The sequence below is a fragment of the Lolium rigidum genome, chromosome 3, assembly GCF_022539505.1.
Source record: "Lolium rigidum isolate FL_2022 chromosome 3, APGP_CSIRO_Lrig_0.1, whole genome shotgun sequence".
NCBI lineage: Eukaryota > Viridiplantae > Streptophyta > Magnoliopsida > Poales > Poaceae > Lolium > Lolium rigidum.
In genome coordinates, this window is record NC_061510.1 from 224,109,307 (window position 1) to 224,125,451 (window position 16,145).

Sequence of the window (16,145 nt, forward strand, 5' to 3'; positions counted from 1 at the left end):
TTGATAATACTCTTCACGTTGCAACTTGCTAAAGCTAAAAAGCCTCTCGGATGGGAGATCGGGCTTGACAAGCTACACTCTTTCCTTTCACCCAAGTTTGGATTACATCCCAAAATGCTAGAAACCTATTCGAGGAAAGGCTAAGTGCATTTTGCCTCCCAGAGGTGCTCCCGGAATGAACAGTAAAACGGTATGTATTATTAGTCAAAATGATGATACCAGTGCTTGTAATCTTCGCTAGGTGATCTAAAGATCTATATGTAATTTGTATTATCGTTGGTATTCTTTGTACTACAATTGACGATAATTAATAGATTCATGGGTTCTTTTTGCAAACAAAAAAAAAAAAACACCACGTAAGTAGAAACGGAACAAGTTCTTTACAATCGAACTCATGTCTTTTAGTGCATTATTAGGACATCTCTAGCCGCTCCCCCTATGATTTACCACTTCAAATAGCTTCTGATGCTTTAACTCATTACATTTGATTCGCTAAATAGAAGTGGTTCCTAGCCGATCTCTTAAATGGCCTCTTAAACTGCTCCTTAGCCTTTAACTCAATATATTTGATCCGCTAAATAAAAGAGGTTTCTAGCCAACCTATCCTTTAACTCAATATATTTGATCCACTAAATAAAAGAGGTTTCTGGCCAACCCCCTAAACAACTCCTCAAACGGCTCTTTATCCTTTAAACATAGGAGGTGAGAAGGCCAGCCATTTGCGCTGAGCTGATGCTGAAGCTTTGATAAGGCCGGCGGGGTAGAAGTCAATGGAGGGGCTTGGAGAAAAAAGCTTGCCGATCTCGGTGACCAAATTGACACGGCCACGACGGAGCTGCGGCCCGATTCCGTTGACAACAACAACATGCGAGCGGCGGCGAGGCTGTGAGATGACTGAAACCTCGTTGTTAGAGAGGTTTCTCGGCAAGTCACTGGTTGGAGTTTTCAGCGACATAATCGACATGGTGGCTGCAGCGCTATAGCTCGATTCCGGCTACATCAGCAATCATCATCGAATCAGAGAGGTGGCAGGATGGTGGCAGTGAAGGGTGTGGGAACAGGCTAATGGGGGCCTAGCGACGATGTTGTGCTTGCGGGGGAGAGTGCTGCTGCAGGATTTTTTACTCATCAACCTAACGGCTAATTATATTTGAGAATCGAACACTTCTTTAAAGACTTTGAGGGATCGACTAGGACGCTAAGTAAGTTTAGCCCCTTAACGAAATTTTTACTCCTTTAAATGTTTTTAAGGGATCGACTAGAGATACCCTTGAACCATTGTTTACTTTCGTTACTCTTCCAAGGGACATTAACAACTTTGCTCATTTTCCTCCAAATCAATATTATACTAGGCGCCATTGCATTCTCTGAAAAGTAGACATGACTAGAAATATCTTTGCCCTTTTTGTTAGGGCAATAAATGTTCGTGTTCACCTTTTTCCCGTGGAATGAATAACCCTGTTACTAGTTCTTAGGACTTCTTTTATTCAGGTTATATTGCTTGTAAAGCTCTTTCTGTAGGATTTGATTCCATGAAAATTCTTTCTGCATCAATTTTATTTATTTATATAGGATGGGTATCCGTAGGATCTCTGGTTGTTATACGACTCAGAGGTTGAGGGCCAGAACTCTAACCAAAATGGACAACAACTTAGGTTGACATCTCACTCAGTATTCATTACGTGTCCTGCTCTTATCTCTTGTGTTTACAACCATCACCATCTCTCAGTTCAACCCTACATATGGGATTTTCGAAAAGAACTCGTTAATAAACAACGAATTTTGTAAAAGAAATACATTTACATGTAGATAATCTAAAATTGTACTGGGCACCGTCAGATTCTTGAAGAGACATGCATAAATGAAGTTATGCCCTTTTATTTGCAACAAGAAATCCCATGTTCACTTTTGCCGCTTGAATGAATCCGATGATCCCAAGGATTTTGTTGGGATTTTTTGATTCGAATGGTTATTTAAAAAGATTATATCGTATGATTTAATTAGAATATATCATTTGATTTGTAGGATTGATAACGATGGTATTTCCGTGATTATTATATGGCACGGAGCTTGCTTGCAAGTACTTTAGTTTTCTTTAACACAGAGAATATATTAATATCACCAAGATATCAATCATGTCTAGCCTCTGCAGCGGTGAAATATCCTACAAACATTATGAATGGATACAACCCTACTAAAAATGAAAAGGAAAAACAAAAGACCCCATTAGGGTGATCAAAATCTTATAGCTGCAACACAAAGCATCGGTAAGAACTGTAATTAAAATGGACAACAACTTAGAGCATCTCCGCGGGCGACTCCAATAGCTATTTGGGCGCCGACTAGTTTTTGGGCTCACACCGACACGCCCAATAAAGCGCCGACACCTCGCGACACGTATGATTCGCTGTGTTGTTGTCCTGGCAGCTAGAGTAACCGCCCGACGTAATTAAATGCCCGCGTGGAGAAGGCCAATCATCGGCTTAAATGGGTGCGCCATTTCCCGAGGCGACGATGCGACGCGATGCCGCCCACCAGGTCCACGCGGCGATGGCAGAGCTTCCCGCTTATCAATGCACATTGCCGCCTAATACGTGCATTTTACATCATCAATATTGTTACATATATGTTTAGTTTTCATTGATATATGCCATCATACACCATTATTTATGCATTTTAGTTGATTTCTGAGACTTCCCTACAAAATCCCCTTCATTGGTATTTAATTCATGGGAGGCAGAAAACCTCCTTTTTCGATCTTTATTGTTTCAGAGATCTTCTAAATACATAAAAACCGAGGTAAAAATATCTGATCAGTTTTTCACCCGAAGAAGCACCGTGGGCGAAAGAATCACGCGAGAGGGGCCACGAGGAGGGAAAGAGCACATATGGCGCGCCCTACCTGGTTGGGCGCGCCACCATGTCTCATTTGCCCCTCGAGCATCGTCTCGGGACCCCCTTTAACCGACGCCTCCGTTTCACCAAAAAACCTAAGACATATTTATCCCAATATTTATTGATGCAGCGGCGGAGGCGAAGGTCCTCTCCTACTTTGGAAGAGGGCAGATCATGCCGCACTCTCCATCAACATATCCATCAGCACCATCATCACAACCATCTCCATCTACGATATTGACATCATCCCTCTCATAGTTTGTGGTGAACTGAACCCCGAATATCGTTTTGAGGCTAGTTGCATGTTTTTGATTGGTATTTTATCTTTATTTGGTAGAGATATTATATATTCAGATTGTGTTATAACCATTATGCCTCTGATCCATATCATGTTTGACACTTGTGAGTAGTTCCCCATGTTCTTGAGGGCATAGGATGATCTGGTTATGATTCTATATGATGTGCAATGGTTATTTGGTCTAATTTTCAATCTTTTATGTTGTTCTATGATGGTTTTATGCGAACGCCAACTGCATATTACTTCAGCTATATGAGCTCATAGGGATACACTTTAATGTAGTGAATGTATGTTGGAAGGGAGGGAATGACATAACCCGTTTTTCAGTACTATGAGTTGCATTAGAGGGGTTTATGGCGGGGACCAATGATCTTTTTGCTATGGTGGGACATTTATGTCTTAATGATTCATATACTTGCTCATTAAAATAGCTCTAGGACCCATCATATGGGGTGTATTTTCTCATATTTATGGCTGCACCTAATTTAGGCTCCACCCCTAATTGAATGAAACTTGATGAAATATTTACCATGGTGCGTAGAACTCTGATGCTAGTAAATTTATGCCGCCCTCGGGAACATTTATCTCATATATGCGCACACACACACACTTGAATTTGTTCTCTTGCTGCATAGAGGATTGAGCCTTCTCTCATTGAGAGCAGTTACATATTGTAATTTACTTCCTGCATTTTACTTTATTGTAAACTATACACTGAAAACACCAAAACTGTTGCTTTATTATTAGTATTATTGTTGTTTGCTTCTCAAATTCGCTAACCAATACCTTCAGCTCCTCGTGGGTTCGATAAACTTTCTTATTAAAAGTACTACAATTGGTATCGTACACTTGAAAGCCATCAAGACACTTTTATGGCCCCGTTGCCGGGAAGCGTAGAGCTATTGGTAAGTAGTTTGGTAAGAAAACTTTTACTGTTTTTGCTATTTACTTTTTGTCTCATCATGGGTATGTATAGTTGTTTAAGAGATGCGTGATGTTATGCAGAGCATGTAGTTGGAAAACTCCAAGAGGGAGGTATGATGAGCACAACAGCAAGTTTTCCATCAGTAAGAAACCAAATTTTAATCGACGAGTAGGAGAAAGAAATCACTTCTGAACGTGTTGCTGGCTGACTTTGGCAGGGCGCACTACCGGTGTTAGCAACAACATGGAACCTGCACACAACATAACCAAAATACTTTGCCCTAACTTACAGTGAGGTTGTCAATCTCACTAGTATTGCTGAAAACAAAGGATTAGTCATATAGTGTGCAAAGACATGTTTGTTTGCAGTGAAAATAAAGAGAACAATGCTTGTAGTAGATGGTTTTATCAGTGTAAAAGAAATGATCGGGGTCTAGAGTTCACTAGAGGTGTCTCTCCATAAAAATAAATAACATCCTGGGTAAACAAATTACAGCTGGACAATTGACAGAATAAAGACCATACATGACAAGGTGATTACTATGAGATTCATTTGAGCATTACAACAAGATTCATATACCGTAATCCAACTGCATCTATGACTAATGATCCACCTTCAGATTACCATCCACACCCCTTTCAGTATTAAGTTGCAAGCAACAGATTATTGCGTTAAGTAAAGTGTGTAAAGTAAACAATATAATTGTCCTTGGATAAATCATTGTTGTTTTCTCCCTAGTAGCGCAACAACACATCTACAACCTTAGAAGTTATTATCACTCTCCCAGATTACTAGATGCATGAACCCACTATCGAGCATAAATACCCCCTCTTGGAGTCACAAACACGTACTTGGCCAGAGCATCTACTAGCAACGGAGAGCATTCATGATCACAAATAAGATATAAGACAATCTATAATCAACTCAACCATAGTATTCAATATTCATCAGATCCCAGCAAACACAACATGTAGCATTACATAAAGATGATCTTAATCATGATAGGCAGCTCACAAGATCTAAACATGAAGCATAATGAGGAGAAGACAACCATCTAGCTACTGCTATGGACCCATAGTCAACAGATGAACTACTCACGCATCACTTCGGAGGCGGGGATGGTGATGAAGAGGCCTCCGGTGGTGACCCCCCTCTCCGGCAGGGTGCCGAGAAGAGCTTCGAAACCCTCCCGAGCTAGGGTCGATGATGGCGGCGGCTACGGAACTTTTCGTGGATGGAGGCTAGGGGGTTTAGGTTTTTCCCGAACAGATGAATATATATGCGGAAGGGCGAGGTTGGTGGGCGCCCGAGTGGCCCACACCATACGTAGGCGCGACCAGGGGGTGGGTCGCGCCTAGGGGTGGCGTGGACACCTCCCGGCTCTTCTCCGTCTTTCCTTTGGACTCCGTCTTCGTGACAGTAAAATATGAACTTCGGCTTTCGTTTCGTCTAATTCCGAGAATATTTCCTGTACAAATTTTCTGAAATACAAAAACAACAGAAAATATGAACTAACACTGTGGCATCTTGTCAATAGGTTAGTTCTAGAAAATGCATAAAAAGGCCATGAAGTGTAATCAAAACATATAGAAATTGGTGTAAAACAAGCATGGAGCATCAAAAATTATAGATATGTTTGCAACGTATCAATACGCTTGGATTTATATGAATATGTTCGATCTGTTAAAGAGAATGAAGAGAAACCACCTCAAGGCGTATCAAATTCCTATTGGTATTGCCAAGAAAGCTATGAAACTAATTTTTATAGGGGATAAAAGTCAAACTGCTATGTGACATTTACATGCTATTGAAGATCTATGCTCTTTATTTAAATTGACTGGTATTCCTCATGATGATGTGAAGAGGAAATTATTATATCCATCTCTTTCTTGTGGTGCTCGTATATGGTTTCGATCTCTGGATGTTGAATGTCGTCTTAATTGAGAATATCAGAGGAAAGCTTTCTATCTCAAATACTACACTTCTAAATAAGCTTATGATGATCCCCTGTCATATTTATAATTGTTGGCATCATGTTGGAGAAAGTATTACTTAAGCTTGTGGAAGCTTAATGATCTCATCCGTAAGAATCCTTGTCATGGTATTCTTGATAGTCTTATATTAATAAATTTCTACGTGAGGCTGCCGCAACATCATATGGATTTTCTAGATAATTCATCTGGAGGAAGTTTTACTAATAGAACTCAATAATAAGCAAGAGATTTATTGGATACTATTGCTAATAATACTGCTGTAGGGATCTTGATAAAGGTAACCAACCTCGTTTTGAATGTGAATATGCACGCGTAAAGAATTTCTCTACTACTATATTGTTTAAAGAATTAAAGAATAGGTTTGGTCTTGATTCTCATATATTAGTAGAAGTTTCTAAATCTTTTGCTAACGATTCAAATGTTCTAAGAAGGGATTCAAAGTTTATACTGAACCTCTTAGGGCTTCTCCATATATTGCTAAAGTTGAGAAACATGTTCATCAGGCATCCTCTGTTATCATAAAAGAATATGTGAAATCTCCTCCGTATCCAAATAGAGTGAAGGAAAATTCACTCTATTCGAATATGTTACCATAGAAGTTTATATTTATGCAAACTTTAAAGAAATTCGAATGAAATTTATCGTTTTTTGTGCAAATTCAAATTTTACGAAATCTCAAATTTATTAAAGGCCGCCATTTCAAGATTGCTAGTGCCGACCCTCCTAATAGGGTAATGCCGACACCTATTTGGAGCGCGCCGCTGAAGATGATCTTAGATTGACATCTCACTCAATATTCACCATGTGTCCTCATATCTATCTATTGTGTCTCCATCCATGGCCATCTCTCACTTTCAACAACCCCAAATATATATACTCCTAGAAAAACAAACACTCCCAAATATACTAATGAATTTGGAAGAGAAATAAGTTCCCATGTGAATGAATAATCTGTAATGTAATCCATATCTCAAGCCAAAATGTCCCACCTGTCCTCACGAAAATCACAAACAAACCTCCACAATCTTTCTCCTTGTACAGACCCTACACTGACTGAATTTCTGGGCAAGATCAAAAGGGGATACACCTCGCGTCGAGCAGAGCACCACCTGACAATGGCGGCTTCCGCCCCGTCCGGCACCCCTCAGATGCGCCCAAGCCACCTCCGTCCTTATTAAAGACCGCCGCCCGCCGCCTCCCTCCCGCAGACCCCGACCTACCTACCTCGCTCGCTCGCTCGCGTCCCCACCCCACCCCACCGCACGCATCTCGCGCGTCCCGTCCCTGGCTAGCCTGTTTCTTGGGACTTGGTGGCCGGTGGATGCGCCAGCCCTCCTCCCTTCCGCGCATCAGGTGATTCGCATCGCCGCCAGGATCCAGTTCGCGAGCAATGTCGGCGGCGGTGGCGCCACCGCTGTGCACCTGGATCGTCGCCGCATGCTTGTCTGCGACCTGCGGCGCGGACGACAAGGACAAGAAGCGCTGCTACGGCGGCGGCGGTGGCGGCGGGAGCGGCCTTTTTGGCACGCGCCGCCACCTAGCTGCGCGCCGCCGAGGCGGGGCACGCTCTGGTGAGGCCATTTCCGTTTCCCCCTCCACCTTTTCATGGCTTGCCCGGATGTCAACTGTAAAATTGCCAAACAGGCAGTATAACCGGGTGTTTGGGAATTTGTACAGTTTCAGTTATCACATCGCTCGTGTGTGCATTTGGGGTTTCAGGGGAGAGGGGATTATTCGCTGCTTTGTGCATGATTCTGGATGAGTCAATCTTGTTCTGATGGTGTACCAAGTTTCGGGCTGGCTATGTCCATGATTCCATTGTGTGATGCATATGCTTTAGGTGAATAAGTGACTCACCGTGATGTTGTCATTGAAATAAATGTCTCATAGCCATGTCGAATGATTCCAATGTGTGATGCATGCTTAAGTGAACAGGTGACTTCACCACCACTGTCATTAAAATAAAAGTATACTTTCTCATAAACCTGGGATTCTTATCAGAGTTGAAGTATACATGAGGAAACTAAAACCATACGGTGGGATTTTCTGTTGGAGATTGTACTGTAAAAACCAGGATGGATTTTGGGGGGAGAAAGCATATGCTTTGGAATTATCGCCAATGCAATTTCCATTGCCCTTTGCTACATTTCACCGCAAGCCTGCCCCAATGGATCATGTGAATAAACCTTCCAATATTGTTTCTCAGTTTTGGCCACGTGAAGAAACATCCAACTGATAGGCTCTTTTTTTTGTGGATGATGCTACTTTTCTTTTGCGTGCTATCTATCTGTACTATATGCCTCCTCAAATTAGTTGCCCGTCACTGAACTGGGACGTTTTATGGTCTGCAGGAATGCCCATTGCTGCTTCTTTGCATCCTGAAAGAGGACCTGTGGAAAATAAGAAGTCTGATACCAAACAACGGAGGGTGGTTGTTACGGGTATGGGTGTTGTGACTCCATTAGGCCATGAGCCTGACGAGTTTTACAACAACCTTCTACAGGGTGTCAGTGGAATAAGTGAGATAGAAGCATTTGACTGCTCCAGCTATCCCACGGTATTTTCTTATTCTACTTAACTATAGTAGGCGTGGGGTTCATTTTCCTGCAATGTAGCTGAAATATCATTTACAGTTACACTGCTTGACATGCTGTCTTTCATACAGAGAATTGCTGGAGAAATCAAATCTTTTTCAACAGATGGTTGGGTTGCCCCAAAGTTAGCTAAGCGAATGGATAAGTTCATGCAATATTTGATAGTTGCTGGTAAGAAAGCCTTGGAAAATGGTGGAATCACTGAAGATATCATGAACGAGTTGGACAAATCGAGATGTGGAGTTCTAATTGGATCTGCTATGGGTGGCATGAAGGTTCGGATCTTAAAGTGTATTATTTACTTCTAAAAGGGCCAGTGTTTTCTACACCATTGGGGTTAGTACAGCTTACGGTGCTATTTTAAGCAGGTTTTTAGTGACGCAATTGAAGCATTGAGGGTTTCTTACAGGAAGATGAACCCATTTTGTGTACCTTTTGCAACTACAAACATGGGTTCTGCAATACTTGCGATGGATCTGGTGCCCTATATCATCTGGCCTTTCATTAGTTTTTATTTTCTCACTGGTTAATGATAGTTATAATTTTAGCTTATATGCCAATGCAGGGTTGGATGGGTCCAAACTACTCTATATCTACTGCTTGCGCCACTAGTAACTTCTGCATTCTGAATGCAGCCAATCATATCATAAGAGGAGAAGCTGTAAGTAACTTAATTTTCTCGTGTTATCTTGTGATGAACGCTCTGATTATTGTCAATCCTAAACATGCAGGAGTTGATGCTGTGTGGTGGCTCTGATGCACCAATTATACCAATTGGTATGACACCTCTGATTATTTGAGAGCCATCACCCCAATTGTTATTGGCTGGTTGCTTTCGTTTACCCAAACCTCTTGTCTTCTCATGCATGTACTGTTTATCATTTCAACTGTTACACAGGATTGGGAGGTTTTGTGGCCTGTAGAGCTCTTTCACAGAGAAATAATGACCCAACAAAAGCTTCTCGGCCTTGGGATGTGGTTAGTTCTCCAATATTTGTTTAACATAACCTCTACGTAATAGCCAAATAATATATTTCATATGTGTCTACACTCTACATGTCATGTTCATTACCATTATACATTGTACAACATTTTTCTGGCTTGGTTCACATATTTACCTAATGGTGATGATTGTGCACTATTCACATGCGTGAAATCATCAGAACTTTTACTTTTTAGTGTTTAAACAGTCTGTTGTCTATTTTTTCTGTAACAGGATCGTGATGGGTTTGTCATGGGAGAAGGGGCTGGCGTGCTTCTTTTGGAAGAACTTGAGCATGCAAAGGTTTTGTTAATGAGCTTTCATAGATATTTTTGTTTGTACATTTTTTAATTTGTGTAGTTCTTCCATGGTGATTTCATTTCAAATGTCCTAATATGAATTTTTATTCTACAGCAAAGAGGTGCAGAAATATATGCCGAATTTCTGGGTGGAAGCTTTACATGTGATGCATATCATATGACAGAGCCACATCCTGAAGGTGAACAATCTGCTTTAGCCTCGTGGTGCATCTATTCTGTCATGCTTCCCTACTAAATTTTAGACCATTAATGTACTAAAATTATATTTATGTAATATCAGGGAAGGGGTTATTCTTTGTGTTGAGAATGCACTAGCTGATGCAGGAGTAACAAAAGAAGACATTAATTATGTTAATGCCCATGCTACATCTACACAGATGGGTGATTTGAAGGAATTTGAAGCTCTTGCCCGTTGTTTTGGCCAGAATCCTCAGGCATACCTCCTGATTTAGAAATCCCCTCTCCTCTTATTTGGGTGTGTACTCACGAATGATGTGCATTTTGCGCATGCAGCTAAGAGTAAACTCAACAAAGTCAATGACTGGCCACTTGCTAGGAGCTGCAGGTGGAATAGAAGCTGTAGCTGCTATACAAGTAGGTGTTACCATATTTTTATTTTATGTTTACTTATCTTATGTTATTGTTTATGAATTGTCATTTGGGTTTCTGACCTATATAACTTTCTGCGGTTTCTTAAAATTCTCTATGGTAGTGTGTTTTTGTCTTTCATACAGTATAACTATGCCATGGGCAGCTGATCATATAACAAGATACTAAAAGTGAGTTGTTAGGATCAATAATTTAAAAAGAACTGTTTGCACTTGCACATCACTTCTAAAATTTTAATAAGCTCTTGTATGTCCTGAATTTATAATCATAATCCACTGATTTTACCGATTCACGACCTTTGGAATTGTCGGTTAGGCGTACCTATATCCAAAGCTGCATGCACACAGCCTTTATAATCTAGCAGCGCCATCTCACCCCAAGTCTCTAAGTGTCAATCTGCCCTTCAGAGTTCCCCTGTTGATGATAAAAGGTATCCAAATTAACATAATAACTTACTATGTTTATTATCAAGGAATTTGTATATATGCATATGCTACTGCTAATTGGACCGTTTGTGAGAAATGCCACTACATGTTTTAATTTCTTAGAGCAGCCACAATGGGACGCTTAACCATCAGCGCTAGATCCTGGCTGTTTTAGCTAATTCCTGGTGATTTTGCTGGCATCGACGCATAATTTAGAGTCTGGCGCTTCATTATTGAGTGCAAAATATGGAAACCAAGCAGTGGACGCTTGCTGCATGAAGTAACTGCCATTTTAAGCGCCTGATTTAGCGTCTCCGTGGTGTGGGTGCTCTTAGTATGCCATTTTTCAGTCGCAGAGTTTTGAACGATCCCATTAAGTCAAGAACTCGACAACAATACCATTTATATTCATCATTTCTCTCCCCTCTCCACCAATCCCCAACCTCCTGGCAGCTCGCCTTGTGCTGGTGACTCCATCTGCACACGTGTGGCTGGTTGTGTCCCTTGCGGTGGCGAGTGGGTAGATGTGGGCGTGGGCTTGGCCTGTTGTTGTAGGTTTTCGCCCGATTTTCTCCTAAAAACTGGGCACCTTCTGCTTTTGCCTCTGTTTCAAAAAAAAAAAAAACTGCACATGTGTGGCATGTTTGGGCCAGGCCGGAAGTCGCAGCCCAAGCCTGGCCGAAAATATCTCCAGGTTGCAAAGCCAGGCGCAAGTACGGTCTCATTGAACTCGCTGTGGAGGGCGAGTACTGGGACTTTCCCAGCGACCATGTCCTAGAGGTTTTGGGTTTAGGGCATCTCCAACGGGGCGACATAAACGGACGCTGAGCGACCGTTTGCGGACGCAAACGGTCCAAAAATGCGTCTGGAACACAGCTCCAGCGGGACGACGCATAGTGACCGGGCCGTCCGCAGCAACGCAAACGCGGCGCATATTTGCGCCTGGGATGCGTCGCGGCGGACGCTGCGCAGACGCCCCAAGTGACCGCTCGCTTTTCCACCGGTCCCACCTGGCAGCGAGCCTGTATCGTGGGCATCGCTTCTGTGGCCATCGCTTCTGCGGTCGCAGCCTTCGCCATCAATGTCGCGGCGCGGACTAGCGGGCGGTTGGGCTTCCGCGCCATCGTATCCCGCGCACGGCCGGCCTTAAACGTTGACCGGCATTGTTGCTGGCATCGCCCACACCACGGACACCTCCACACCCACCACCGCCGCGCGCTGCCGCAGCACCATGGGGAAGAAGAACGACTTCGAGGCGTCCGGCAGCGGCATCAAGAAGGCGGAGCGGACGCACAGGGTGCTGCTGCCCGTCAACGTGGCGCGCTTCATGCACGCGAACTGGACGGACGTGCTCATGCCTGGCGGCTCAGCTACCTCCGGGTGCCCGTCCCGCCCGTGCCTGCGCGCAAGCCATATAGGAGCGCTGAGATCCGGCGCAGGCGGCGGTACCTGCCGGACCTCCACGCCGATCCCGCCTACGCCCTCGACTCTGACACCTGGCGCACCTGGCGCGAGACCGAGAAGGATCTGAGGAGGAGGGCGGGCTTCCTCGGCGACAGGGACTTCCCGTTTGACCATCCACCGCCGCCTCATCGTCGAACACGGCAGCCGCCGGCACCTGCAAAGGACGACGGCGACGACGAGGACTGCAAAGGACGACGACGATGAGGACTACAGCGAGGCGTTGGCCTACCACAACGAGAAGGCCAAGGACGACAGCGACGACTACGTCGCCTGCATTTTCCAGGAATGGCAGTTGGCCATAGCGGAGGGCCGGGAGTTCGAGTACCCGGTGACGATGACGGACGACGAGATCGCGAGGCTCGGCGTCCTCGACACGGAGGTGGACTTACCGGTGCAGCCGCCGCTGCCCCGGTACGCCACCGGCATGATCCGGGCCTCACGGAGGAAGAGGCCCTATGACGGGCGCTCGAGGACTCGGCCACGCAACCGGTTCAACCGCCGCCTCCACCTCCGCCGTACAACCCGTGGGGGCCTCCATCTCCACCACCGGCGTGGGCTGCTCAACCTCCACCACCGGAGTTGGCTGCTCCACTTCCACCACCGGTGTGGGCTGCTCCACCTCCACCACCGGCGTGGGCTGCTCCACCTCCACCACCGCCGGCGGCACCGGCGTATGTTCCGCCGCTTCCCAACTGGCCGTGGCCGGTATCGGAGCTGGCCGTGATCGACAGCAACGACGAGAACCAGTAGGCGCAGGCGTTCTTAGGGTTTTTATTTTCCTTTCTTTTACTATGTAAATTATGTTTTCATGTTCAAAAAATGCAAAATCGAAAAAAATGCGTCGTGCCGCTGGAGCCACCCCCGACGCAAACGGACGCACGGTCGATTTCGACCATTTGGGCCGACGCAAACGGACGTGCGCGGACATTTTCGGTGTCCGAAATGCGTCGCCCCGTTGGAGATGCCCTTATGGTGGAGGCCGGATAGCAGCAAGATGACCATATCTGGGAGTGGAGGAGACCAGTGAGGACAAGCTGTCCATGGCCCATGGATGTGGAGTGGTCTACTGGGTATTTTTGTAGCTTGGAGGTCTCTTATCCAGCTCTGTGGCCAGAACACAGCTTGCGAGGCGACGGAAGTGGCGGGGAATGATAAGGGATGAAGGATGTGAAAGAGGCCATGCATTGTTGTCTAAGTTTAACATAATATAACCAATCTATTTGAAAACCAATCTTGAACTCGCGTGGAGAGCGAGTCTGTATAGCGAAGGAAAAAGGCGCTGGTTTCTCCTGCTATCTGTACAGACGACTTGTTGTCTCCCGTCAGCTCTCCAGACGACTTGTTGTCTCCCTCCAGCTGCCAGGATGACTTGGCGTTGTTTAGTTGACACTGACAACCTTAGAGGCTGTGTGAAACCAAAAATTTACTTAAAGAAAACAGCAGAGTATTTTTTTTTCTGAAGTAAGTTATGACCATTTGTCAATCTCCACGGGTTCCTAGACATGTTTTACCAAAAAGAATCAAGTAACAAGCCACCTTTTATGCATTCAAATGCTTGCAGATGCCCGGACTGATAACCTGCAACAGGTTGTCATTACTTGTTGTGCTACTACCAACTTTAGTGAGCAACTGCTAGGAGTTTCATATAAAGGATCTGCCGTTTGTTTTAATGCAAATCATAATATCATACATCATGACTGTGTTCCTCATAATATTATACTTCTTTATTTCTATGCAGGCTATAAGAACTGGTTGGATCCATCCAAATATCAATCTAGACAATCCGGAGAAAAATGTGGTAATTTTTTCTTGATAGATAGTCAAGACTTTTTTCCACTTGAATGAGTTTTGTTAACACTTCTCACCAAATTGAGAGAATGCTGGTATAAAGAATGTTTATTCTATGCCAGTGTGATGTTCTTTTTCTTTTGTCGGACTATTCTTTACTGAAGAAGCTTGAAGTAAAACAACAAACCTACCGATGGGATAATATTCCTCCCAGTGTGTTCAACTCCTATGCATTTTTTCATTGGAGAACTCTATATTCAACCTAGAACTCTTGCCTGAGTTCAGATTTCAACCCCCAGCTTTCAGTTAGTTTAATTTTTTCCTTGAACTTTTCATACCAGTCCAAATGCTAGGTGGGTTTGACTCCCTTTGACCCTGTTTTTTTGGCTGGGTAAGCTGCCATATTTGTTAAGTGAGTCATCACATCACTACCACAGCATTGCCGCCACGCCATTACTGTCATATCATTGTAATCACTGCCACCTATTAAAACCGCCAGATGAAGCAGTGGAGCTTGTCATCTCCCTCAAGCTACCGATGAACTGCTATGGAACTCTCTCTTGTCCATAGCTGTACCAGAGCCCTCTTTGCTCGCCACTTATCTGCTTTTGAACTTCTACTCCCTGAAGCTTCCCTGGTTGCTTGCAGGAGCCCTCTTTTTCTCCAGACCCGGGAACCTTCTTTCTCTTCCTCCCACTTGATGTGCCCGAGCCCTCTTTTCTTCCCACTCCGCTACAATGACACCTCCCATCTAGTGTTCCGATATAAAAAAGGGAAATATTGGTCTGATTTGGGAGGAGAGAGAACATGGAATGAGTAAGCTTATTGTAGGTGTTGGTGTTGGTGATGGCGTGGCAGTGTTGGTTTGGCAGTGATGCTGTAGCACTGCTGCGGTGGCTCACCTTATTGACATGTCACCTTACTTAGCCAGAAACTGGACTCAGACAGTCAAACCCACCTAAACCAGGATTTGGATGAGTACAAAGGTCTGAACTCGGACAAGAGGCCAAGGTCTTAAATTGGTCACTGCTCACATAGTGTAACTCCGCCCCTTACCTGCAAATTCATCTCCATAAAAGAAATGTAGCTGTTATTTGAACATGGGGTTCCGTCTTTTTTAGGGGTGTATGATCTTTCTGCCATTTTTCAGTTTATCTAATATGCGTGAGTTTTCAATCTTGTAGGATGTTAGCTTGCTGGTGGGATCACAAAAGGAGAGATGTGATGTGAAAGTGGCACTGTCGAATTCATTTGGATTTGGTGGGCACAATTCATCAATTTTATTTGCGCCCTTCAAGTAACCTCGGTTGGTGTGCTAGCTTATGGTATGACTGCCCGGCGGAAATTGTCAACCAAACTCAACAACATTTCTCAAGCCACAAACATGAAATGGAAATCCAACTTTCGTAGAGTATATTGCTGCATAGTTGAGCAAAGATAGCAATTGAGTTTCTTTTGTATTGCAAAAGCAAATATATCCAATGCAAGGGTACCCATTCAGAAGTTAATCCAGACATGCCTCTTTGGCCCATACTATTTTTGTACCAGATGTTATTGGATTTGTCCTATAGCAATGTTACTGGGGACGGTTATTTTGGTCTCCTGTTCACCAGACAGATACACAAAACTGGCTTGTTGCGTTTTTCTCTCCACGGAGGCGCTGGGAATTTGTACTGTATCATTGATGTGTTAATTACTGCAATAAGCAACTGCGAACGTTGGCTTCTATATGAAGAAAAAACTGCATGGCTTTTGCGGTATCCCGCACTGGGATGATAAGCAGTGTTCTGTGGATTTCAAATTTGGTGTTAGTGTGCTTAAATGAAATTGCACATCGACATGTCAATTTGA

At 43.9% G+C, this 16,145-nt stretch overlaps 1 protein-coding gene across 1 annotated transcript; it reads left to right on the forward strand.

Moving 5' to 3' along the window:
• Positions 1–7,310: 7,310 nt before the first annotated feature.
• Positions 7,311–15,912, forward strand: LOC124703055 (3-oxoacyl-[acyl-carrier-protein] synthase II, chloroplastic-like). Its single transcript, XM_047235262.1, has 13 exons — positions 7,311–7,683; positions 8,464–8,669; positions 8,778–8,981; positions 9,075–9,185; positions 9,272–9,367; positions 9,438–9,483; positions 9,605–9,684; positions 9,923–9,991; positions 10,103–10,209; positions 10,289–10,442; positions 10,522–10,602; positions 14,245–14,304; positions 15,479–15,912. The coding sequence occupies exons 1-13, from the start codon at positions 7,503–7,505 to the stop codon at positions 15,593–15,595; spliced, it is 1,512 nt and encodes a 503-aa protein (XP_047091218.1). The 5' UTR covers positions 7,311–7,502; the 3' UTR covers positions 15,596–15,912.
• Positions 15,913–16,145: the final 233 nt, after the last annotated feature.

Coding starts and splice junctions, on each gene's coding strand:
- LOC124703055 (XM_047235262.1), top strand. CDS start 7,503: ATGTCGGCGGCGGTGGCGCCACCGCTGTGCACCTGGATCGTCGCCGCA. Junction 7,684..8,463: donor CCGAGGCGGGGCACGCTCTG/GTGAGGCCATTT, acceptor TATGGTCTGCAG/GAATGCCCATTGCTGCTTCT. Junction 9,992..10,102: donor AAGAACTTGAGCATGCAAAG/GTTTTGTTAATG, acceptor TTTATTCTACAG/CAAAGAGGTGCAGAAATATA.